Here is a 26533-nt window from a genome sequence, read left to right on the forward strand (position 1 = left end):
AAGTGAGGCAAAATGTTCCTTCTTGGTCTTGGAGTTTAATTTACCTCCATTACATCACACAAACACGTTACACCCTTTTCCATTCCTCTCTGTTCACCTGGTCTTAAAAAAGCAAGTTTCATTTCTGTACAGAGGGTTATTCTGACCATTTAAGAGAGTATTTATGCACTTTATTTGCATTTTTTTTGCCTCTCTTGAGAGAGCACTCTAGCTTTGACCCCTTGGCCTATGTTTACTTTCATTCTAGAGGCTTACATAAACCCGTCAGCTGTGATGTATATATTTTTTCCATCAGCCTCTCACTTGTTATTTTTCCATTTCATTCGTCTTCCGTCCCAAAGCTCGGGCTCACTTTGCAACGGAAGAACAGCAGCCTTATGCCAGTTTACTTTCTATAAGGCAAACGAGCGGATTTCTTGCCAAACCAACCAGGTGGCATAAATTGTGAAAGGCGGAGTAGATACCCGATTGAGGCTGCCAGGCTGGAAATTAATTTAGCTCTGATTTATTGATGTTTTTAAAAATGCTTGACATTACAACATTTGCATTTTCTTGCTGCTTTTAATTTCTGACTATTTTTTTTCTGGGTGGGGTCTTCAGCTGAATGTCTAATGGTTCCTGACAACATGAGTTTTTCTTAAAACTGAAACACACACACCCTACTACATGTACCCTGTGTTGTTTTGAATGTCGTGGTGTTGATGCTTGGTAAGTTTCTATCCCGCTTGGTTGATGAGGAGCATTGCCAGGCCGACAGCTGCTCCAACTCCACATTCCCCCGCATGTGATCCGCGATTGGAAACTCGGGGGAGCGTCTGCCTGGAATGGACACACACATGCAGGGAAAAAGACACATGTACTCAGAGCCACACATGCACCAGCTTACAGTCGCATACACACACACACACGCACGCACACACACACACACACACACACACACACACACACACACACACACACACGCACACACACACACACACACACACATATGCAGGGTGAAAGAGCTGGAGAGGCTAGATGTCACAGGCCTTATAATAGAGGGATGCCCTCTTAAGCTGCTTCACACCAAAGCCCAGAAAATCAAACTGTCATATCAATGAGCAGCTCAGGCAACAAAAAAGAGAAAAAATCTCCCTTCTCCTCCTCACTTTTCTTTCTCAGACTCTCTTCTATCTGTCTCCCTCCCTTTTCCCATGCCTCTCTTGAAAAGCAGGTTTGAAGTTTTGTGGCGGACAGAGCAGGCTTTTCAATTATTTTCGGTGTCATTCGTAATGGTATAAGATGGGGGGAGAAGAAGGGAGAGATGAGAGAAAAAGGGAAGACAGAGCTGAGTGTAGAGGAGAACATGGGTGCTGGCAGAGCAGAGCTGTTTTGTGGCAGCCTAAATGGAGATCTAATTCAATTTTTGCTATGACCAAAGGTCAGGTTCCTTTACTAAAAGCCTGCTTGCATCAAATGCAAACACGGCTTCTGTTTTTAAAATCCCTTTCTTCGTCTCAGCCAGAGACAGGAACATCAAAAGGGCATGGACTTTCATCCCTCCCCTGTCTCTCATCTTCTTTTTCTAATTTCTGCTAAAAGGTTATTTGATAACAGCATTTCCGGGTCCTTTCTGCTGCCCCGCATGTTGGATTCTGTGCAGATTTTAAGACCTTCTGAATATCCGAATGCGCAGTCAACATGCACCCAACAGATGGTGCGTGGCTCTGCTGCTTTTCCTCTTCCTCTTTATTTTCATTTTTTTTTCCCTCTCCACTAGCCAGTAACAATTTGCCGCTCAGTGTATGTTAGCTGCACGTTGCTCTGCGTTTATTTGTTCTGCTCTCTTTCTCTCTTTGTCACAGATGTAGCCTGAAATCACGTCTGTCACACTGGCCTTAATCTCGGGGTTAGCAGCTGCCAGTTGATTGGGAGTGTGTGTGTGTGTGTGTGTGTGTGTGTGTGTGTGTGTGTGTGTGTGTGTGTGTGTGTGTGTGTGTGTGTGTGTGTGTGTGTGTGTGTGTGTGTGTGTGGAGTGCAGGCGTATTTGTGTACATTGTGTGATCTTGTGTGAAGAATCAAATAAGCAATTAAAATCCCCTCACTGCTCTGGTCACCTGGATGCATGAACGTTAGTTTAAAGCCACTGGTCAGTTGATAATCAGAGGTATGTTTTGATATTGTGCTGTATTCGTTATCTTCGTGTGTTATGAGAAGCGGCTATCTAATATTTGTATAACAAAAGTAAGGCTTCAGGCAGCATCCAGATTGCAGAGCCTGACTCTGGGCATCCGTATCTTCAAAGCTCAAACATTTTATCTTTTTTGTTTGAGGAGTATAAAAACCAAAGTTTAAAAGCGATAAGTTGTGGTTTTGTGGGTGAGATATGTGGCAGAATGTTTTGTGACTGTGACGAATAACATCCTGAAGTGCCCTCTGTTTGGGAACATCGCGGTCCCAACAAGACATAACCGCCGTAAAGCCACAGTTTGTTGGAAATGCATTTATTTTGAAATTAATCTGCACCATCGGCATATTGCTGCGATTCTCTGCCTCTTGAATATTCACATTTCAAGACATTACGCATTTTTAAGTGCTTAAAGAGCTAATCATCATTAAATCATATGTCGTGCATTAGAGAGTTAAGAAAGAAAATGAAATGGTCAAAGTTTACTGACATGGAGTTCATATTGATTGGTTCACATTGTCAACTCATGCATTGAGTAACACACACAAAAACATTCCACCTGGAAATATTCCAGTAGCAATTAATTTTTTTCTACATAGCTAACATTATTTTGTAAAGATGAAAAGGCAGCACTGCATACTTTCATAATTACTCCACCAAGGAACGTGGCAGAGTTATGTGACGATAGGCGTTGGTTTGTCCGTTTGTCTGTCTGTTTGCAACATTACTCAAAAACAGATTAATGGATTTGGATGAAATTTTCAGGGAAGGTCAGAAATGACACAAGGACCACCATTAGATTTTGGCCGTGATGCGGCTTACAGTCTGGATCCATGGATTTGTCAAAGATTTCTGAAAGCGGCATGGTGTCACTGTAAATTTGACAAGACGTGAACACTAGAAAAATGCTGCATTTATGACAAAGCCATATCGGGGAATGAACAGCCTTGGTGCAGTACTGCATTTTCGGAGTACTTTTCTAGCTCACTTTTCCAGCAAAAGCTTTCACTTTATTTCTTATACATTTGCAAAGAAACATTACAAAGCCTTGCTTGTTAAATTTCGAAAGCTTGTGCTGCATCCACAGTGCCTGCGGGAGATGAAAGCCTGAGTCCCATGTTTTCATAGCCCAGACTGTTAGATGAGCTTGACCTCTGAATGCACTGCAACTTCATCTCAGAGTGGATGTTTCCAATGTGGCTTCATTTATTCGGCAAAAGCAAGTAAATTAAATCATTCAAGACACGCAGTACTTGTGGTTATTTGGTCAAATTGCTCAATGCTATGCTAATTGCAACCTACTGCATCAATGCTATTGTTTAAAACTACTTATCCTCAGCATGGTAAAACTATTCTTAAAACAATAATGACATTTTGATTGTGTGGTTGGTCATAGCTGACTAATGTATGTTAAAAAAAACACTGCTAACATAACCTGGAAAACAAGCCAGAACTAGCACTACATCCTAGGCTGCAATACTTCACTATTTATGATCAGTAAATGGTTTGTAATGCACTTTCATGTAGTTAATGTAGTGCTAAATAGGGAGACTTTAAAGTCTTACAAATTAAGCGAATCAGATGCAATATGTGATCTTAAGAGGCGCTGGTATACAGACTATGTGGTCACCAGACAGGACTGAACTCGCTGTTCACTTTCTTACCAGGCTTTAAGCTGAGCTAAACTAACACTCTGGTAACTCTAACTCTACATTTACCGAGAGTGGTGTCATCTTCTCATTTAACTCTGAGCAAGAAAGTGAACACGGGTGCTCGTGTTTCCCCCAAACTGTTCCTATAGATTGGGTCTGGTTGCGTACACTGAAAGAGAGTAAATAAGGACAAAGGGAAGGAAAGAAGGAAGGATGCCACAGCCTCGCAGCTCGTTCGAGGCAAAGCTGGAGCTGTAAGCTTGAGTTACACCGCTAGACAATGGGCTTCTTTCACCCAAACTCACACACACTTAGGCACACACACACTCACACACACGACACAACACAGAGGCATTCTGTCTTGCAAACTGTTGTTGCTCCCGTTGCACAATATTTGGCTCTTATTATTTCATTATGCCCCCTTCTTCTTCTTCCTGCCCTCCTGCCGCTCCTCTCCAGCCATTTCTGGTTTTAATTTTCTTGGCTGCTTGTCTTTTTTGCCTGACTGATTGGAGACTCGGCATGTGTGTGTGTGTGTGTGTGTGTGTGTGTGTGTGTGTGTGTGTGTGTGTGTGTGTGTGTGTTATTTGCTTGCATTTGCCCTGTCACATGTATCAAGCCTGTAACGTATGATTGCGTATGGTAACAAAAGCTAATTTAAGCTGTGAAATCCTTCTGACATCGTGTCTCCAAGTTGTGGCCGCATAATGAGAGAGAGCAAGGGATGGGGGGGTGGCTAGGACACACAAACTCGGGAATGTCATCCTTATTCTATAATTCCCTGGAATTTTCTTTGCCATTTTCCCTCTCTGACTTACTCACGCCACTCCCCTCCCTCTAGGCAGTGCTCATTAGCCCCTTGGCCCTACTCTAAACAGGTGGAGCATGTTTGGCACAGCCCTTCGACATGCAGTCAGGCTTAATTGGGCTTGGAGGACCCCTTCCACCACGCCAGATACATACATCACTCATATCCACCACCTCCCTCGTCTCTCTTCACACTTTTCCCCTCCATTCTTAAAGAGCCAATTGTCCCCGTGTAATTCCCCAGGGTGAGGTTGTGGTTCCTGGGCTGGACTGCGTAAATCCAGCCCCAGGCCTGTCTCCGGGCCTGGCTGGCTCGCTGACTGACTGGCCTTCTCCTACCATTCTTCCCCCTCTCTGTCAAAAGATAATAACAACCACTACCCATACAAACTCTATTGATATGCAGACGTATCCCCCAAATGTCAGCGGAGCTGTTTTAGCCGTTGGCTCCTCCATCTCCTTGCTCCCATTTTCCCCCACCTCTCCACTACCTCTTTCTCGCTCCATCTCTGGCCCTTTCCCAGCTGAACTCCCCGTGTTTCGATGCGTCTTGGTTGCCTGAGATTTTTACATTTATTTATTTTTTTTGCAGGGATTTCTTTTCTTTCTTCTGTGCCTCTTGCTTTTACTTTTCAAGGATGCTGTGAGAGTTGTCCTCATGTGACTCTGCTGGCTTGTTTGTGCTGCATCCTCTGAGTTCTGAAGCATCACCATACCTATCTATGTCTGCATAATTACAGCCACATCAGCCTGTTTTGTTTTGTTTTTTTTTTCCACTTCTTTCCTGGGCAAACACTTGACACTACCTTGAAAGAGTGTTTCCCTTAAAAGAAAGAAAAATCTTGCTTCTGCCTCCTGTCTTTTACATGAGTGTACCATCCCAACCGCCGATAGAGCTTCAGCAATATCTCATTATCCTGTTTTCATACAAATAAATACCTCATTTTTTCACATACAGATGTAGCGCAAGAGCTAGAGAAACTCGAATGTGTTCTATCTGTGTGTGTGTGCGCGTGTTGCTGGGGTTGTACAGGGCAGGTGGGGAAGGTTTGAATGTTAACTGCCTTATCACTCCAATTTCACACTCTCGCCTCCAGTCACGCACACACACACAAATACAATGCACACTCGCAGAAACACCCTGTTGCCTCCAGTCTCGTATGTGGCGACTGATTAACGGGGAAACGGGGGGGTCACACACACACACACACACACACACGCACGCACGCACGCACGCACGCACGCACGCACGCACACACACACACGCACACACACACACACACACACACACACACACACACACACACACACACACACACACACAGAGCACAGAGCACAGAGCACACACAATGTTGCACACACTAATCCCAGCCAGAGGGGAGGTTTTTGTGCGTACCAGTGTGTTAATGAGTGTGCACGACTGCGTCTGTAATGGGGCCACCTGTCTACTCATTAGCCTCGTTACCCGGCCTTTTAATTGCCCCCAAACTCTGCATCACGTCTCCTCCTTCTTCTTCTCCTCTCCTTCCCCTTTTCTCATCATCGCTTTAAGGGGGAACTATTGGACATATCAATAGTCTGACATCACCGCGTACAGCAAGGATTATGTCATAACATGCCGGTGTGTGTTTGTGTGTGTGATGGGATTGGGTGGGGTTGTGCGAGTGCAGCATACCCATATGTCAGCTTATTAGCAAAGTGATTGCTTTGACCTCTGTATCAGGAGGCATATGAACATGACGCAGGGTGGAAAGGGGGATTTATATATGCGAACACACTTTATGCACCCGTGCACACGCAAGGATATCGGGTTGATTTGTGTTACCTTGAACAACCTTAAGCTCCTCCTCTCGCTTTCCTGCCCCCCTCTCCGCCTCCTGAATGGCTGCATGATCAGGAAAAAAGGTCTCTTATTACTGTGTTTTTATTACTACTGTACTCACACCGATAACCATTATTATTTGTTTCGTCTTCAGGAAGCTACGGCGGATAGTTTTATTGGATTCTTTTACAGCTTAGCATACATTTTTACTTTATTTGTTTTAGCGCAGGGTTTCTCAAAGCTGCTGAGAGTCCTTTTTTTTCCCCACAGTCTTTATGCTCACTTTGTGGTTCTTTTTTGTACCAAATTCAGTTAATAATCACTGCTTTATTAGTTTGGGACGCAGCTACAGCCTGGAGGAGGAATCTGCAGTTGTTTGTCATCATTTGTCTTAAAACCAGAGATAAAGTGAGATTTTTAGGGGTGGATTTTCTTCTCTGAATTCGAGCCAACCCACTCCGCTTCTTCAACTTTAACTGTGGTTTCGGTCACATGATAATGAGCATTAAATCCTGGAACTAATTGTGTCATATTTCACAGATTATGACTGGCTGAATGTGTGATTTTATATTTATATAACATACTGTCTGCTTTGCTTAAACAGGCAAATCGCAGCACTTTATCACATGGATGGGGAAAAGCAAAACGTCTCATGAAAAGTCGACTAACTTATTAGTTGATCAGCAGAAAATTGAGAAACTTTTTTGATTAATGTCACAGATCATAGCTTGTCGGGTAATATTAATAACACATCCAGAGATTCAAACAGAAAAGGTGCCTTTAAAGAAGCTCCAAGTGGGAAAATGTTTTCACTTAAAGGTATCAGTCAGCTGTCAAAGCAGGTGCAGATCATGTTTTTCCTGTTGGATCAAATAATCAACTCATCAACAAACCATTTCCGCTCCCAACGGTATCACCGAAGGTTAAAAAATGTACATCTACTGGCGATCCGTCTCGCATCGTCATGTTTTCCTACCGCATCACTGACGCATAGCTTAAAATTGTGAAAGCGTGAAAAATGACCTGCGATTACTTGTGCAACCCTCCTTGTCCCTCCACCCATCTCCCTCTCACCAAATCCATCTTATTTCCTCCCACCCTCTCTGGGTCTCTGTCAGACAGCTCTCTGGGCTGTTGCCAGTCAAGTTACATGAGAGAACAGGCGGGTGTACATTCCTGCCGAACATAGCTTTGCACTCAGGGGATTCCCTCCACTGTTTCTCTCCCTCTTTCTCTTTCTCTTCCCTCCTGCCCTCTCCTTTGTTTTGGTCCAATCCTGAACTGTAACGTCCACCCACAGGCTACACTTCCATCTTCTCCTTGTTTGCTGCCCTTCTTTGTCTTGTAATCACGGAAAGGATGCCTTTTTTGGTGCAGAAATGCAGTGAACCATGAGTTATTTCTCACTCACGGCATAAGCTAAAGTTTTCACACGCTCCTTTAGGTGTCGTCGCACGGCAACTCACATTTGCGTGGCCAACTTGCGCTTTTTTTTCCCTTTTTTGTAAAGAATTCCTAGCATGCAGGGAGAAGCTTGCTTTAATACTTTGTTAGTGACTGCAGGGGCTCTGAAACATTCTCAGTGTTGGATCAAAATTTACTGTCTCAGCATGACTTGAATGCAAGAAATCTTCCTGTAAACTGCAACCATAAGAAGACTCATTTTAAGGGTCTTCTATTAAAATCTAGACATGACAGAAAAACACTATTTTCTGGTAATTTGATGATAAAACAATCACGTAAGTTAGACAATAATCTGCAGACTGGATTATACAACTGCAATGATCTCTGTCATTATCAATTCCTCTTATTTGGTTAATTGTGTCATTAATCTTATGTCAAAAAACCCACAATTTTCCAGAAGCCAAGTCGACAACTCTTAATTGCTTATCTTGTCCAAACAAGCCACTTCCATAACTGAGAGAACTAAAAAAGCCTCGTGTTTGAAAAGCTGGAACCCGCTGATATTCAGTACATTGACTTAATAAATGACTAAATACTGCAATAATGTTGTCAGTTAATTTGATCTTTATTGTTCTGATCAGTTCATTTCACATCTTGATGTCAGCAATAATCAGCAATAATTCTGTTTATTTGTAAGAAGACTGTGAAAGAGACAGGATTGAAATGTTTTCATTATCAATTAATTTGGGGATTTTTTTTAACAATTCAATTAATCATATTAGTCACTGATTTACAGAAGTCTTCACTTTGCTTGTTTTATCAACTGCGCATCTAGTTTTTTTTTTCCCTCCATAGTGTCCCCCAGGGAGGTTTTAGCCAGGAATTGAGAATTTAGTTAATTGGGATATCACTTAATCCAATTTAGTGGACATTTTGTTCTTCAAATGGTCAGCAGTAGCTGAAAATGCACAGATTTCTATGAAATACAGTACCAGAATCGTTGCTTCTTCTTGTACATGGACTGATACTTACTGTGGTGTGCAGTTTTCCCCCTCCGGAGGTAAATTCTAGACTAGAACAACCCTGAAAATCTGCTCGCACCAGAATGCAGTTTACAGTGCAATAAAAATCAATGAATGTTTGGACTTTTTGCTTGAAAAATAACTTCAACCATGAGTCAGTATTTAGAATAATTTGCTTTAAATCAGCCTATTATTGAGCATTGATGGACTAAAGTGCGACCTTTTATTCAGTTCTTGCTAATGCCTGACCTTAATCATAATGAGACTGATGACTAATAGGGTTGATTAAATATTAAGGTGATGACAAATAGTCCACTAAAGCTGATGATTTGTTGTCTGTGTAGATTCTTAGTCATCCAGGTCAGAGTAATCCTAGGGGCTTCAGTAAGAAGCAACTGGACTTCTCTTTTGGGTTTTTGAAGACATTTCACCTCTCGTGAGGATTCATGTTAAAATGGTTGCGCTTTACTGAATTTTGTACTGATCTGTTGATTTTCTGTGTCATATCTTAATGTAGATCAAAAGTGTTTTGTTTTGGACGTTCGGTTGGACAAAACCAGCAATTTCAACATGACACGTTTGGCTCACAAGCTACCCTAACTGAATAAAAAGAAAATTACAGATTAATTGATAATGAAAATAATCATTAGCAGCAGCTCTCTGTGTGATTGTAGTTCATTCTGAACACTCGTCTTGGCCGGCGTATCCCAGTCGCATTTTCTTTGCCACATCAGCACATATCACGTTCCATCCAAAAGGTCTGCAAATCTGAGTCAGGATGTTTTGATATATAGAAAATGTGAACACTTTGAAAGGAAAATATTCAGAAACCATAACTTCTTGGCATAATCTGATTTCTCTTTGCTGAGAGAAAGTACAAAGAATTTCCGTTAAGTGTTCTCATATTTAACCGCACACTCTTGGACGTCTGTTTTCGCTCCGGCTTGCCCCCTCTGTGTCCCCGAACTACAACACTGTCGCCACTGTCTCCTGTTACTCCCCTTCCCTTTTTTTTTTACTCTGTTTTCTTTCCACCCTGTCTCTCGTACGTAATCTGTGTTTAAAGTCCAAATTACCGAGGCAGTCTGTCTGAGTCTCGAGGCTGTTATTGATCAGCTAACAAAGAGAGAGGTGATGGGAGGAAGAGTGAGTCGGGGCAGGCCGGGAAGAAGACGCCAAGAGAGCTTGTCTGAACCAAGAGGGTCTATTTCTGACTGTCTCAGTGCGTCATTATTGGCCAGAAGACACTCGGGACACATGGGATGAGATGATGGATGGCTAGCGGAGGAGGGGAGTGCAGGAGTCGGACAAAGGGCGAAGGGTGAAGTTTAATCTTAAGAGGTCACCTTTTCAAAGGCGCCGAGATGTAAACGGAGCATTTTCAGTGTGTCGCCTGAAGCCTGCGAGCTCCACACGAGTCTGTTTTCTGTCCGATGCATGTCCAACCTGACAGTAAATTATTTTAGGTCTGAGCGAGGGTTCGTCCAAATCATGACGCATCTTATTACAAAAAAAAAAAGCGGGGGGGAACGGGAAGGACTAAGTGGCAGTCGGCTGACATTCAAGTCCTGACATGTTGCTCCTAGCTCTCCCTTTTCTAACACACACACACGCACACGCACACACACTGACATGGTTGATATCATCTGCATTTGCAGCCAGCACATTCCAGGGGTCCATTCCTCTCTCAGCAGAGTGGAGACACATAGGCCAAAGCTACCAGGACTTTTCCCTGGAAGCTAATCTCCACACACAAAGATGCTGCACTCCCAGAATAGGTCTGGGTCTTGGTTAGCATCTGATTCTAATTCTCCTTGCTGACAGTGGTTTGCGTCAAATCCAGGTTTTGATTTATGTTATAGATTAGAATGCAAATCTGATGAAGACAAAGAAAACAAACCTCTTTTTTTAGCTGGAATTCTGCTCAGAAACTTGCATATTGATAACACACTGCTGGAAAGCCAAGTACAGTAGGTTCTGATCTGATACCAAGCATATAGTATAATATAACCCTTTGAACTTTATGCACTTTCTGGGCATTTTTTTTGCTCCTGTCACATTATTCACTGCACAGCCTGCACTTCAACCCAGCTCACCTGAAAAGTCACCAGATTTTGGCACTTGAGGTTTTTTTCCTTGTGATTGTTGGGCACAGCTGAGTCACTAATGGCTTTACAGTTGCACCAGTTAGCGCAGAATTTCACAGAATCTGGATAATGCAAACAGTTTTTCTTTGCCAAATGTTTAAATGAGACGTAAGAACGAAGCGAGTTTGTTGAAATATCACAATTTTAAGCTTACATTTGGTACACCACAGTTGAGTAGTTCAAGGACTACTTAATGGTTTTACAGTTTCTGGCTCTGATGAATGATATATAGAGAGTTTTTTAAAAAGATAACCTCTCTTTCAAACCTGTCGGTGGATTCTGGGATCAGAGGCTTAAGGCGTCTTGCCAAGAGTGACTTGAGTTCAACTAATATATTCAGGATCTATAAGGAGACAGATAATCAATATTTGTCCCCAATATGACCATTGTTCACAGTAAAAATAAAACCCTTAATGTTGGAATTAAAGGTAACACAAACTACAACACAGAACTTTGGTTCAATATTATTGTTTATTACTATTTTGCATTTGTTCAATTTTAAAAACTTTCAGTGTTTGTCCTTCATTCCCTGGTTATTGGATCTGATAATCAACCGGGCCAATAATTGATTGGTTCCTTTTAATCTATTGAATTGATGCTATTGATATTAGCTCTTAACCAGGTCTTTAGTCTATACTGTTTAAATATGATGTTTAAAGACGGCCTGATGCCTTTATGTAGCAATTTGCTACTATAATTTCATAAATAATTGCATCCTGTGCCCTCTGGGCAGCCATGCAAAAAAGAGTGGACTGCTCTCGTTGCACCACCCTCTGTTATAAAGGTCAGATAAAATGAATGAACGATGTTGGATTTTTTTCTAAAATCATGACTATGGTGAAGAAACTGCACAGCTGACCCACTACACAAGGTCTGGCTGCTCAGTGCTGGGATCAAGTATAATAAATTTGATTCTCAAATTCTTTCCCTCTTTCTAAATAACCAGCACTAACGCAAACCTCATGATGGATTGTTGGCACATCAGAGCGTCAAGCAGTGATTTATTAAGCAAGGCCAAGAAACACACATCTGACCTTAAATCTTACTTTTCTCCATGCCTCTTTGAATTTAATCAGTTTTGCCAAATGTGGTTTGAATCCTGGCACACTTTGCTGTCTGTGCATCTCTGCGTTTAAACTCAGGTGACAAACATGCCTCTCTCTCTCCTGCCTCTTTTTTTTTCTCCCACTCTTAAGTTGATTGAGTCCAGATTCCATTTTTAGAGGTGGGAAAGAGCCGTGTTGTTGAGGGGATCTGGTTTCGACAAACATCCGCGGACTAATAATAAATCATGGCTGCTCTACACAGCGGGGTGCTGTTGGCGTTAGCGTGTTTGTGCGTCTGGGTGTGTATACGAGTGTGCATACATGCGTAAATCGTGCAATCAGTTTAAACCTTCTATTTAAACAAGGCTTCTAAAATTCACCTTCTTTTTGTGACTAACAAACCTCCACTTGTGTTTCTCTCTCAATTAGCACAAAACATGTCAAATCGCACCAAACCCTGATTAATGATGCCCTTATTTTCTAACCATTTGCAAACTAAACCTAAACTCATGCAGAGAAATTATGTAAATTCCCCCATTCCTCGATTTGCAATGCACCCTTCAGGACATTACTCAACAGTTCTGGTTTGAGATTTTAACAAAACCAACTCCTAGAAGGGAGACGAGGATAAGAGGAGACAACAACAGAAAGGGGAACGATTTAAACAGAAGGGAAAGGGAGGTTAAAGAGAGAAGGTGGAGGTTGTAGAGGTGGTGATTTGCGACCCACAGGAAACCGCCTCATTTTCTCCAGGCTCTCGGAGACCATAACAGGCCCAGGCGCTGTGTGTTTCCTCTTGATAACACCCAGCCACCTCACATGTCCTCACACTTACACATTCACACTGCACAGTCTGACATGCATGGCTATTAGAAGGCAGATTTCTGTGTTAAAGATGCAGCTGTTTGTTCAGTTATCTTTTAAGTTTATTGGCATACCAAAAAATGAAGCGTTACAAGTATTCCCTGCGCATTTCTAGTCTTGACAAGGTGGGAAAAGGCTCACGAACATCTTATTCTCACTTATTGACAGCACACGGAAACGCAGATGTGCAGGGAGATGGTGAGAAACGAGGGCAAAAAGTCCTCAAAATGAGAACTAGACGAATGATTGATGCGTTTCCCTTTGTTCTTCTTGCTTTCTTTTGTTTTTGTCAGCCAGACAGCCAGTGCACGTACAACCTCCAGTTTTGGATTCAGTTTTAGCGATAGGGACAGAAAAGAAAGCAAGACTTAAAAAAGACAAAACTGTCCACAAGACAGTAGCTTCATCACACCTCTCCCTAACCGGCGCTCACTTTTTATCAGGCTGCTCCACACACTACCAATCTGATAGGATAAATCAATAAGACGATAACACCGATTAGTCGACGCCGCTGATAAATGCTATTCTGAGTGTTTTAGTGAGGGGTATTCTTCTATTTCTTGCAGATAACAGGATAAAAAAAAGAGATGCTGGGGGGTGGGGAGTTGTGGAAAAAATGCACGTAAGCGTAGTCTGCCAGAGGAGCCTTAAAGGTGCCGTTTCCAGACTCAGCCAGGAGGATGACGAGATTGAGCGCTTCGTCTTAGCTTTGAAGTTTGACAGGTGCGCATGTGCTTCAGCAATATCACCTGTGAGGAGGGTGGTGGGGAGAAAAAAACATATCTGCTGTAATGTTCTGTCACCTCGGAGGCAGGGCGTGTGTTTTGTGAAGTGTGTAAAAAGGGAGTGGACTTGGTGGTGAGTGAATAAATGTGTATGTGTGTGTGTGTGTGTGTGTGTGGGTTGAAACATCATTACCTTGGGATTTGAGTACACGGCCAGACATCATTAGGCTTTAAGGCGAGAAAGTCTCCACGGCACCAGTTTTGCCGTCTGCCTGACCCAGCAGACACGACAGGCAGACACGCCGTTTAAGATCATTTATTCGGGTTTGCATGTATGCCCTGCGCATGTGTGTGCGTGGGTTACTATGCATCCTGTGTGTGCATGTGCGTGTGTGTGTTTGTGTGCATGTTATTTATTTATTTTGCTTGGTAATATGCCTGAGCCTTCATTATAGCGGGAGCCATAACTTTGATAAATCACTTGGGCTTGGGGCCCTCGCTGCTTTCACAGTATTAGAAAACTAATTGAAATTCTCTTCTGCCCCCTCCTCTCTCTCTCTCTCTCTCTCTCTCTCTCTCTCTCTCTCTCTCTCTTTCTGTTTTCACCCTTTCCCTCATTCTCTCTTCTTCCCATCTCTGTAGCGAGGGCCAAACAGTGCCGTGTTTTTTCAGTAGAATGCAAGCCAAGAGGGGGAAAATGTCATCACTGATTTAATAGGCGTATTCTTACTCAGAAACACACAGCAGGCTCACACTCGCACACAAACACACACTGCACTCTGGGGAGTGTCAGGAATCCTGATAATGTCATCATAGGAATCTCCATAATGTACCCCCGGTCTCCTGCGGGCTCCGGTTTGACGCTGCCTCTCCTCTGTTTTTGATTAGATGGGGGGATGAGATTTTGGGTTTAGGTTGATAGGATTTGGGAGTTTAGAAACTTGTTTCTATGGCTGTGATCCCCCCCCTGTCACCGCGGATTGAGGGGGCTGTTTGGTTCGTTGCCTGGGATCTCCCAGCTGCCACTGGATTGAGGGTTTAGTCGTTTTATTGTCCGTGATCCTCCTGCTGCTACTTGATTTGTTTCATTCGTGGGGACCGCTCTCTCTGCGTGTGCCGCAGCTAAAAATCAGGGTGTGGTTGTTTTGTTGCGCAGGATCTCCCAGATCAATTTTGTTTTGGAGTTTGTTTTTACTGTCCAGAATCTCCACCTGCTGCTGCTGGATTTGGGGGTCCGGTGGTTTTATGAGGCTCCGTCCCTCAGCTGTTGCTAGATTTAGGGGTTTCATTGTTTTGTTGTCCAGGATCTCCCTGCTGCTGCTGGATTTCGGGCGGCGGCGGCGGTGGTGGGGGGGAGTTTAACCACTTTTTAATATCCAGACACTGCTACTGTTTGTGTGACACTCGGGGCTTTGTGTCCACCCAGCAGCCTTCTCTTTCTCTCGCCGGGTGAGCTTTGCAGTGTGAAGCCAAAGATTTAGCGATGAAAGCAGAGAGTCTGTGTGGATATATATGAGGTGGCTTGTGTGAAGCAGGCGATTTCGTGGAGTCCTGTCAGCACACAAAATTCTCTCTGCAAACATTCCTCTGACGTGATGTGAGCCCAGGAGAGGAGGGTGGCGTACGAGTGTGTGCGCTTTCAACCGTCGGCGTGCGTCTGTTGCCCAGACAAATCCATACCGTCGCTCTGAGGCAAAACTGCCGGCACATAGTCACACATGCACACATAGCTTGTGTGTGTGTGTGTGTGTGTGTGTGTGTGTGTGTGTGTGTGTGTGTGTGTGTGTGTGTGTGTGTGTGTGTGTGTGTGTGTGTGTGTGCGGTTAATGAGGATGTGTTGATTGATTAGACTGCAGTAATTAGCTGGAGTTTGAAAGCCTGGAAAGGTCTCTGCTCTGGTGGGAGTGTCCCCTCTGGAGAGACATTGAACTGTGCTATGCACCATTACATTACAGACACCCTCACACACACACACACACACACACACACACACACACACACACACACGCACACGCACACGCACACGCACACACACACACACACACACACACAAACATAGCAGAAACAGTCCCATCCAAATCTCAGATGCGGGATGAGTCATCTCTCCGAGGCAGACCCAATACTTGGTGCAAGTGTGAAGTAAGAGGAAGGATGTTTGGTGTGTGTGTGTGTGTGTGTGTGTGTGTGTGTGTGTGTGTGTGTGTGTGTGTGTGTGTGTGTGTGTGTGTGTGTGTGTGTGTGTGTGTTTCGGAGATATAAGGATGTTTGCAGCGTGGAGATGTGTGTTGCGGAGTGAGATGTGCTTGTGCCAGCAATTTCTTTTCCTGCACAGTGTGGCCCGAACACTGACCTGATCCTCTGCCTTACAAATCAACTCTCTCCCCCACCTCCTCCTCCTCCTCCTCCTCCTCCTCCTCCTCTTCCTCCCGCTCATTTGCAGTTTTACTTCCAGTCTGCTACCTAGATTCCTTCTGCGCACCACAGAGCTGCTTCTAGTAAATGCAAATAACATGGTACTAAGTATGACAACCTCAGTCTCCAGCTGAGTTATGAGGATGCAGAATGAGCTGCGTCATTAAACCATTGCAAACAGTGCCACCACATGGTCAACTCGAGAACTTACACATTGATTCAGTGGTGTTTTGTTAGCGCACTTTTTGCTCACTTTCTTCATCTATGCTGCACTACTTGATCTGTACAAGTCCTTCATTCATTCATTTCACGAGCTTGAGTCTTTTAAGTGCATTAGATTAAGAAATGTTACCCTTCCTATTATTGAATGATTGATCCTATGTCCCTTCCTATTTTCTGTGCAGTTAGTGCAAACATATTAATACAATTCTTGCTCCCCTCTTCTTCTTTTTTCCCCATACAGGAAGTTCTACTACATTACTCTGCTGAGGGACCCCGTGTCTCGCTACCTCAGCGAGTGGAGGCACGTGCAGCGGGGAGCCACGTGGAAAACCTCCCTGCACATGTGCGATGGACGAACCCCGACGCCCGAGGAGCTGCCCTCCTGCTACGAGGGGTCCGACTGGTCGGGCTGCACCCTGCAACAGTTCATGGACTGTCCCTACAACCTGGCCAACAACAGACAGGTACAGAGAAAAGCATCCGAATATGATGAAATCTAGCTGCAGTGTTGAATCAACAAAACAATAAACGCTGTGTAGTGTAACCTTCGGGAGGTGTTGCACGGTGTTGCACAGTCCCTTGACTTGAAGCCAGTGCAGTCACTGAGAGGGACGGAGCACACAAATCCACAGCCATTCACCTTTGTTTTCGTGCTTCCTTTGGCCGTTTGTGGAAAGAGGCTCTTTTACTGCACACACTCAAAGAGCAGCTGATTTCTGCCATCCATCACTGCTGCCAGGCTAACCTGCATCTTTCCAGGCGACCTGACTTCTCTCCTGTCTGCTTTATTTTGTTCACCGTAAAGATAATTGTCAGCCAGTCCCATGGAAAATACCAATACAGGGAATTCATATCTGCAGGAAAACAGATCAAGACTGAACGCAGTCGGTCTTGCATTGGAGTTAAAGGAGCTCTGTGCATTTTTTTTTATTTGATTCCCTACATCCAGAAAGAGAAAGGTACATGTACAAGGGGAGTTGCACATGTGTGAAAATACACTCTTTCTCTGTGTCTCACACACACACACACTGCTCGCACACAGTCGGGAGTTTGCCTGCTGGCCATAAACACCTCAAATTCACACCTTCTTTTCTCATGCTATCTCAGTCTCCCACCTCAACGTGTTGGCCGCCTTATCTCATCTCAGCCTGAGGGTGTTATTACTCAGGGTCCCATAACTTATAAATGTGGCACTAACACACAAACTTGTGGCATCCTGATGAACCCAGCGGGCTGAGGTTCACGCTCTTATGAATCCAAATCAGCCTGCAGTCCCTTTTCCTTTGCTGTAATTGGATTAGATGAAGTGATCTCAATTGATCTTTTTAGAGCAAATTCACTAAATTTGAAATTACTGCCTTTATGTCTGTGTAGCTTTGATCAAGGTTCTTAAATATACAGTTGTTAATGATGGGGAGACACTAAAGATAGTTATTAACAAGCAAAAAATGCAGGACTTCAGGATCAGGGCTGCACCTATTTGTTAATTTGTTTATTGTCATTTTGGCCATTTTGAATTAGTTTTTCTCTCTTGGTGAAGTGATTAATCATTAACAAAAGGACAAATGGTTATAATAACTTCCTAAAACACAACATACCATCTTAAATATTTTACATCTTTGTACTAACTGTTTTGCAATCTTCATTACTATTAATGTAAAGCACTTTGAGCTGCACTCCTGCATGGAAGAGGATAAACGAATAGTAATTGGTAACATATTAAAAATGTGAACCCATATTAAAGAAGGTGAATCCAAATTCCAGCTTCTCAAATGTCACATTTTGTGTTTTTCTTTTATCTTAATGATTAGGCATTTACTCAGATAAAACCAGTAACTGATGATTGGAAAACAAACTGTGAAAAATCACAGTTTTTTAAGATTTCGTTGACTAAAAAGTTAATTGATTCATAGAGAAAATGTTTGGAAGATGAATCGATAATGAAAATAATTGTTAGCTCCTATTTATGAGCAATCAGTTTTCCAAATAACGGTTCATTCATTTTCTGTGATTGTTTAGAGGATTCATCAAATCATTTCCGCACTATTCAGAGACAAATTCTGTTTGACGTAATTAAATGATTAAAACCTCCTTCACTACTTCTCCTCTGTCTGTAGGTTCGTATGTTAGCAGACCTGAGTCTGGTTGGCTGCTACAACATGTCCACGGTTCCAGAGAAGAAGAGAGCTCAGCTTCTCCTGGAGTCGGCCAAGAAGAACTTGCGAGACATGGCCTTCTTTGGTCTGACGGAGTACCAGAGGAAAACCCAGTTCCTCTTTGAGCGAACCTTCAGGTTGCGCTTCATCAGGCCTTTCATGCAGTACAACAGCACCAGAGCTGCAGGGGTGGACCTGGACAACGCCACGGTCAGTGCTACACCTTTAATTGATTCAGATCTTTGTGGAAACAGCAAAAATCCTCAGAAAAATTCCAGAGTAGAAGAAACAAATAAGAAAGTCAGTGGTGAAGTGTAGCTAAGCATATTCACTCAGATGCTGGACTAAAATTCCCACTTCAATGCATTTATTTGATATTTAGCTACTTTACATATTGAGAACTTGCATAAAGACACACAGCAGTCTACATGTCAGAGGTTAAACCAGGAACCCTGTCATGTCAAAAAGGAAAATAAAACAAATATTTAAAAATATTATCTGAGAATTGGGGGGAAAAAAGGGGAGACATAGAGAGTAAACACTCCAGTCTTATATTACTGTGAAATGAGTTGGGATGACTGTTGCTGTTTAAAAAAAACAGCAGCTTCTAACATGTTCTTCACACTTTGATTGGTCCAGTGTGGGAGTTCTTAAGCTCAATTCTTAGCAAAAAAAAAAAAAAAAGAAATATATCCTCCAGTACACAGCAGACTGGTGGTTTATACATCAAACCCACTTTGGTGGAGAGAAAATAAAATATGCACAACTGACAGACACTGTGGGGGAAAAAAAAGGTAGACCGACGATTTATTATCACAAGAAAGAGGAACTGTCACTTTATGAAAATTTGGAGTCTGACAGGTGGGTAAGTCTGCGTTTAAAATTAGCATTGAATTCAAATCTTTCTGAGAGTTCTGTGTGAAATTTGTGAATATTATTTAATTACTTTTTCTTATAAAGAAAGTCAGATAATTACATAAACAGGTTTTGAGAAGATTATTTACCAAAGACTTTCCCGCAAAGCTCCTGAAAGCCACTCGTACCCTCGAAAGATCCCAGCGAGTCATTTTTGATTGAAACCGGTCTCCAAATAGTTTGACGGCTGTTCTCTGATGGATGAAGTCTTTGTGTTGACGACTTGAGCTGAGCGCCGTCTTCCTGGCTTTGTGCCGGTGTCCCCCCATGCTGCTGATCAAACATCTCTAATTTTCATCAGTGCAGCATGTCGCTTCCCTCTGTTGTCGCACACGTTGCTCGCAAATGATATCCAGCGCTCCATCGCAGATTTCAAAGGGATTCTCTTAATTAAACACATTTCCCCCCTCCATGTTGAATTGCGACTCAGCAGAAGATAGATGCCAGTGAAGGCAGCTGCGTTGCACAAGCGAACATCAAACACGTTTCTGTTGTCTCCACACTGCCAGCACACGCTTTTTTCTCTTTCAGCTCCCTCTCTCTGTAGAAGGCCCTATAAAGCATTTGTTCAAATGCCGTGTCGAAGATGTTTTCACAGCTGGAACATTAATAGCTGGAACTGGAAGCTTACTGGCAGAATTTTAGTTGCACCACACTGAGGAACCTATAGGCGCTTTTCACTGCAGGCGCGAATGTAATCGACAAGTTCAGCCGTCTGTTGCCGCTGCAGCGGGATCCAACAGCTTTGATCGCGACACCAACTCTGAATGCGATGACAAATAGCAGTTACAAAACTCTAGTTTGATAAGGGCATAGTTAGAACTAAGGAGGGTTTGTTATGTTAGTGGTGAATTTTATTTAGTTAATGGCAACCTTAGAGACGAGTGGACTGCTAGGACAAAGTTTATGATATCGGCATTTGCCACTTTCGCGTTTTCAGGGCCACCCATGAATTTCCAACCTCCGAGTAGGTACTTTTATCTTCCCAGAAAACTGTCCTCAATAAGGCTCTACACCCTAAAGCAGCATCTAAGTTCCAGCAGTGGAAAACGACTTATTGAAATAAATTAAATTCTTGCGCAATAGTTCCTGGTGCCGAACAAGTTCCAGCTCTGGAGATGGAACTTTCTGATCCTTCAGGAACCACTGAAGGAATCCAGGAATCCAGTTTCTGGCTCTGATAAATGGTGTCATTTTGGCGACCAGTCATGGGTCAGTCATGATATATAGCTTGCTAATCTGGTTTCCTGAGTTTAGGTCCTTTTTGCTCTTTAGATCGTGGAACTTTTTGGTTTCTTGTTGGTCCTGAATGCCAAAAATGTCCCTCCTCCAGGAGTTGTAGTAGTTTCAAAGGTTGGTTGCTTTTATTTCTTTAATCAAAAGGATCTCTGGATACGACTGTAATCACTACTGGGACAAGGAATTCACATTATTTGGTGCATAATAATGTTATAAACAAATTTAGGCTTTGATGTCAATACCCCAACCACAAGAGCGAGACAAAATGGGGTTAAGAGAAGGAACTGAGATGGAAGAACAAAGGAAATTTTGTCTATAATGTCTTTTTTTGCTTAATCTTTATAGTTATTCAGATGCATTTGAAAAAGTTCATTTGGTTCCACACATCCTGGAACTGTTCAGTTGAAAAGACAATAATCTTCTCTTCATTCTCACCTTTCTTTTTCACGATTGTTCCTCCTCTGGTTTCCGTTTTCCTTCCTGTTCTCCCCCTCTTCTTCTGCTCTCTTCTCTTCCTGTGATTCATCTTAAGAAATCCTAAACGTCTCTTCTGGTCCCTCCTCAACAGGTCCAGCGCATAGAGGAGCTGAATGAACTGGACATGGAGCTGTACGACTACGCCAGGGACCTGTTCCAGCAGCGCTACCAGTACACCAGGCAGCAGGAGAGGCGGCAGCAGCGCATCAAGAACCACATGCAGCAGAACCACCTGGGCGTCAGCCTGTGGCCCTCCCGCAGCCGGCAGAGCCTGGTGTCGACGCTGGAGGACGGCGAGGGGGAGAGGGAGGAGCGGGAAGAGGGCGAGGAGGGAGGCAGAACGGAGGAGGCGGGCAGCAGGCTTCCCACTGAGGACTACATGAACCAGATCATCAACCGCTGGTAGCAGCAGAATGAGAACAAACAGACACGCATATGTAATGTGAAATACATGCACATATACACAACAACACGCGCACACTTACATTCACAGAAAGTGGCTCCTGCTTCAAAGACCCAAATGACTGACAAACAGACTTTATCAGAGAGTCGGGCTGCGAGAATCAGAGTCCAAGTGGGTTGCTATGGAAACCTGAGCTTGGTCGATTGCATCAGCTCACATTATTGAGGTTTGCCCAGTTGTTATTAGCGCCTGCTTGCCCTTTCCCTCCCGCCGCGTTTCTTTGTCTCTCCCATCATCATTACTGACTGAGCAGAGGAGAGATATTTTTAAAAGTTGCTGACAACCGAGTATCTCAACAACCTCTCCCGCCTCCGCTGCGCCTCCTGTATCCCTCTCGTTCTCTGTGGCCTGATATGGAGCATGAGAGAACAAAACCAAGTCTGTGAATTCCCACTAATCCTCGCAAAAAAGTAAAAAAAACAAGACTAGTCTACTTCCTGGATGCTCCGATTTCAAAGGAACTGGGAAAGCTATGAAAGTATGCTGATGGCTGGGCTGAACAAAGAAAATGGTGGGAGTACATTAAAAGACTGTACTACAAAGAAAGAAAGCGAGAAGAAGATGGACTCAGTTGTGTAATAAAAGCTTTCTGCTTAAAAAAAAAAAAAATCAGCCATTTCACCCATGAACACGCTTTGGTCATGAGATAGTGACAGTCTCATTTTAGGATGTTTTCATTTGTATTTTCCTTTTATGTTTTATGCTTTTTTAAAAGCAGAATTGTAATAACACTGAGACCAATATTGCTGCCTAAAGAAAAGTGATTCCTTTATTTCTTTATTTTTATTTGTTTTATAAGTCAAAGCTAATGGATTGGAATGAGTACAATGGACCATAGCCATTACTGAAGCCTTGCTTCGTGGGGGAGAAAAGTGGCCTGTTTTTCTGTTAAAGGTTTCCAAAGCTCCTGTCGCTTAACAAGTTCATTATTTCTTCTTTTCTCTCCTTATTTTAGGGGTGGGGGTTCAGTCCTGCAGAGAATGACAGCCAATTACAGAGCCGAATCTCACATAGGTGCGAAGAAATCAAAGGCAAGGAGAGGAGGGAGACGAATGACTCTGCTGTAGGTTGTTGCCAGGAACTGTGCTGCGTGAGCGGCAAGCGCTTTGGAAGCCTTAACGCAGACAAATGCTTGAGATGGGAGCTGTGGAACTACTGGTCACCATGGCAATGTGGGCTCTTAATGTAGTGGGTGGCATTTTTAGTTTCTCGATTTGTTTTTTTTCTTTTTCCTTTCTGGCTGTGTTGTAAAAAGCGGCAGTCTCAAACAAGCCTCCGTCCCACCTGCTGCAAGGGCTCGCACGCCACTGGTGACCCGTAGTTCATTAGGCTGAGCTATATTTTAGTCGGTTTTTACCCTGAAGAACGGACAGGGCGAGGTAGCAGTGCCTCTATGTACTGGGATCATAGTCAACATAATTATTGCCAGATATTACGTCTGCATTATACTACAGTAATTTCTCTGACTACTCGTGAGTCCGTGTGTGTGTGTGTGTGTGTGTGTGTGTGTGTGTGTGAGAGTGTGTTTCTGTGTGTGTGTAAATAGTATGTACAGTATGCCTTTAATTGGCGTATGTGTATGCCTTTGTAAATAGTGTGCCTGACTGACAGAGGATGTCTGCTGAGTTTTGTGAATGACTGGTTTCATGACCAAGTATCTTGCCATTTTGTTTTTGTTTGTTTTGGGGTTTTTTGGTGGTGGAGGGCAGCGCAACAAAGTCCCTCCAACAGCATGTCACAGCAGCCTGACCAACAAAGTGATGCAAGCCAATAATACTCCCCCTGTCCTGTCCCGTCCTTAACCCCCTTTCTTTCTCCCTTTTCTTGTCTCCTTCCCATGAAGTGGTATCAAGATTGTGTCACTAGAGTTATCTAAAATTGTAATTTACATTGAACAAAATCCACCTTTATGACATATTTTCCTCTAAGTCAGGTTGGCAGGCTCCATGTTTTTTTATTCGATCATGACCTTAATACTCTGTACATTAGTTTGAGTTTCAGCCATGTAGCACTCCCCACGCAAACCTTAGAAGGAAATCTAAACTTTACTTTTTTATCCAGCAGCTGGTCGCATCTTTAAAGGCGTTTCCCTGATCTCATAGGGCTAAGCTGTTTGCACGGGGCCAAGCCAAAGTATTTCCCCAGACTGTGCTGGATGCTGGCACTGCTTGGGCAGCTGACTTATCGTACGGTTCACAAAAGATGTGATTTAAACGCTGCTTCAGCCCCAGGTGAACAATTTGATATCCATTATAGAAAGTAAAATGTTGAGGTATCACAAAATACAATGTTTAGTTTTTTTTAAAAATATATATTTGTGTAGGGAAAACTGTTAAAATAAATCATATTCTGGGACAGAATGGGCCTTTGAGGGGTGACTATGAATTACAGTAAGTATGATCGGTCTTTGTACAGTACAGTATGGGCAGTTAGTCTTATTTAACAGAAATCGGTGTAAATTCCTGTCATTTCTGACCATTTTGATGAACAAAGATGTCTATAATGCCTGACGAAATGGACCCCCTTTTAACAAAACTGGTTATAAATTATGGATATTTTTTTAAAAATTCTTAATTCTTTTTATTTTGGTGTTTATGATTTTGTTCTGGCCCTGTTTAAAATCTCTTTTTGCAGGAAAAGGACTAATGTACAGAGTGAAAAGGTCTAAGACGGGGCTGAAATGGCAGCAGTTGAAGTCAATTGATGTCAATCCACTTTAAATCCATGACAGCTAAAATAGAACTTTCAGCTTACGATTGTTTTATTTTGTGTGGTTTTTTTTTTAAAATCACTACTCAGCAACTGCAAGTGGACTTCACATTGATTTCAGTAGAATCTTTCAGTCATATGATCGATTAAATTCATAAGCTTGAGGTTATGAAATAGAGGTGTGAAAGTAAGCTACATCTGCTCATTGTCAGATACATTCAAGCAAGATTTAACTTTCATCCTGTTTTAGGTGATGACGGTTCTTTTAGCTGACTATAGAAGCTATTTTCAAATTTTAAAAGCTCATTTTAATTGGATGCAATAAGGGATTTAGAAGGGATCGATGCTGGATTCTAGTTGGATAAAATCCCCCAACCGTCATCTACAAGCAAAGAGCAATAAGAGGAGAAAACCAATGAGCAAGTGGAGAAAAGAATGTAAAAGTGCGAAGGGAAGAAACTGAATGTAGTCCAGGTTTAGTGTCATCAGTCAGAGGATGTGTTGCAGTCAACCTGCTGCCTTTGTATTTAGATAATAACACAATGCATCTTGTTGTTAACAATAGATTTATTTAACTCTCAAAGAAGGGGACAATTTAGCTGCCCGCCATTTTCTTGTTAGATTTCAGCTAATCACCCCGGATCCTCCTGTCGTCCTGTGTCTGTCTATTTGATCAGCTCCTTTTTAAATCAGGGATGATTCATGAATGGAAGGAGAGAAGAACAAGGGGGGATGATGAAAGGCGTTGGGACACATCCAGAGTCAATATGCTTCTTTTTTTGTGTAGCCTTCAAAGTAATGCAATAGGGACAGAGAAATGGATATGGAAAGAGTGATCTCTCCTTTTTTCATATCAACTTCCCCGTCATTGTGTTCTCGAAACTGGAGACTTGAAAACACACTGCAGCTCCAGGCGTTTTGCCCACGACTTCTTTTTCAGAGTCAGCCTTGCATTAGTCCGTGTTTTGGGCTCCAAACCAATATCTGGCTCTGCATTAGCAGTTGAAGAAGGAATAAAGAACCAATTACCTACTTTGAGACTGTTTTATTTTCAGTGTTCCAGTCTTGAGTGACCGTCAAGTTCAAATAATCCCCGAACCTGAACAGTGTGTGAAAGAAAAAGTCAATCCTTTCACTGAAATGATTCCAGAAATTGATGCTGTAAAGCTATACTCAAATATTTTATGTCTCATCACTATGTATATCTGATGTCTTAACAGCGTTTCCTTTGTGACAATGAAGCAACCCAGGTGTCGCTACCATCATCATCCTATTTTTTTATTTTATTTTTTTTAAAAGATGTGTTAAAGAGAGTGTGATAGAGACTTGTTTTTTGAATTGGTGTGCAGTCTGTCTCTGGCTCTTTCTGTATGCATCTCTCTGGGTTTGTTTCTTATGATTGCAAAAATGAATCATCAAGCCACCAATTAAAATATTTCATTTTTACAGACCTGACTGTGTTGTGGTTGTCACTGCATATCATTTGTGATGTGTCCCGCTCTGTCACTGCATTATCAGGCGAGCTCTAGTGGAGAAATATCCCCCCCTTTGACTTTACATCCGAGGTACTGAACATGAAACAGCAGCCACATATTCGTTTAAGACACACTCGGTGGTTTTTTGACAACTTGTGTGGGAGCTTTGCCCTCCAGGTTTCTCCACTTCCATTCACAGGCCAATCTGTAACTAGAGGACATTTCTACCACTCGCCTACACTAACCACAGGACCGTGACCCCATAAAGCAGCCTGTTCCCCTCCTAATGACAGCCTCAGTACTGTCAACCATGATCTACAGCCTAATTCTATCTGCACACACTCGGGGCCTGCCTTAGCACTCTTCCATGCACACAAATATGCTGCTTTCCCCCGCTGTGGCAGGTAGGCGTTTTGGCGAGCGAGCGGACAGCGACTGAGGGCCGACATAAATATCATTCCCTGTCCTTGGACGAGCATGCAAACGAGAGGGAGCAGAGCACGGGCCTTCACCCCCATCTCATCAACACACCGCCGAGCTTCAACTCTAACCTCTGCGGGCAGGGTGGAAAAATAATTTGCCTGGACAGTAGCGGGGCAGAAACAGTTGGCTGGAGGGAGATCAAAGCGAGCGACAAAAGCGAGAGTGTAAGAGAGACGAGGACTCAGAGAGGGTCTTTATGTAGGACAGGGGGAAAGAGAGGATGCTTTTTTGTGTCCGACATGTGAACAGAGAATGAGGAGGGAAATGGGCGAAGCAGGAGAGAAAAGGGAAAAACTGTGCAGCCTCTCTGGCAGCTGCTAAATGGT

At 43.0% G+C, this 26533-nt stretch overlaps 1 protein-coding gene across 1 annotated transcript in view; it reads left to right on the top strand.

Moving 5' to 3' along the window:
- The window catches only part of hs6st1a (heparan sulfate 6-O-sulfotransferase 1a), a 61839-nt gene extending 36135 nt beyond the window's left edge, over window positions 1–25704 (top strand). Inside the window, exons 2-4 of the mRNA XM_023274941.3 lie at window positions 16532–16754; window positions 18408–18656; window positions 21169–25704. Coding sequence (XP_023130709.1) covers window positions 16532–16754; window positions 18408–18656; window positions 21169–21483 — 787 coding nt within the window. The 3' untranslated portion in view covers window positions 21484–25704. The remainder of the gene's footprint in view (window positions 1–16531; window positions 16755–18407; window positions 18657–21168) is intronic.
- Window positions 25705–26533: the final 829 nt, after the last annotated feature.

This window comes from Amphiprion ocellaris, chromosome 20 (assembly GCF_022539595.1).
Source record: "Amphiprion ocellaris isolate individual 3 ecotype Okinawa chromosome 20, ASM2253959v1, whole genome shotgun sequence".
In the NCBI taxonomy this organism is placed as follows: domain Eukaryota; kingdom Metazoa; phylum Chordata; class Actinopteri; family Pomacentridae; genus Amphiprion; species Amphiprion ocellaris.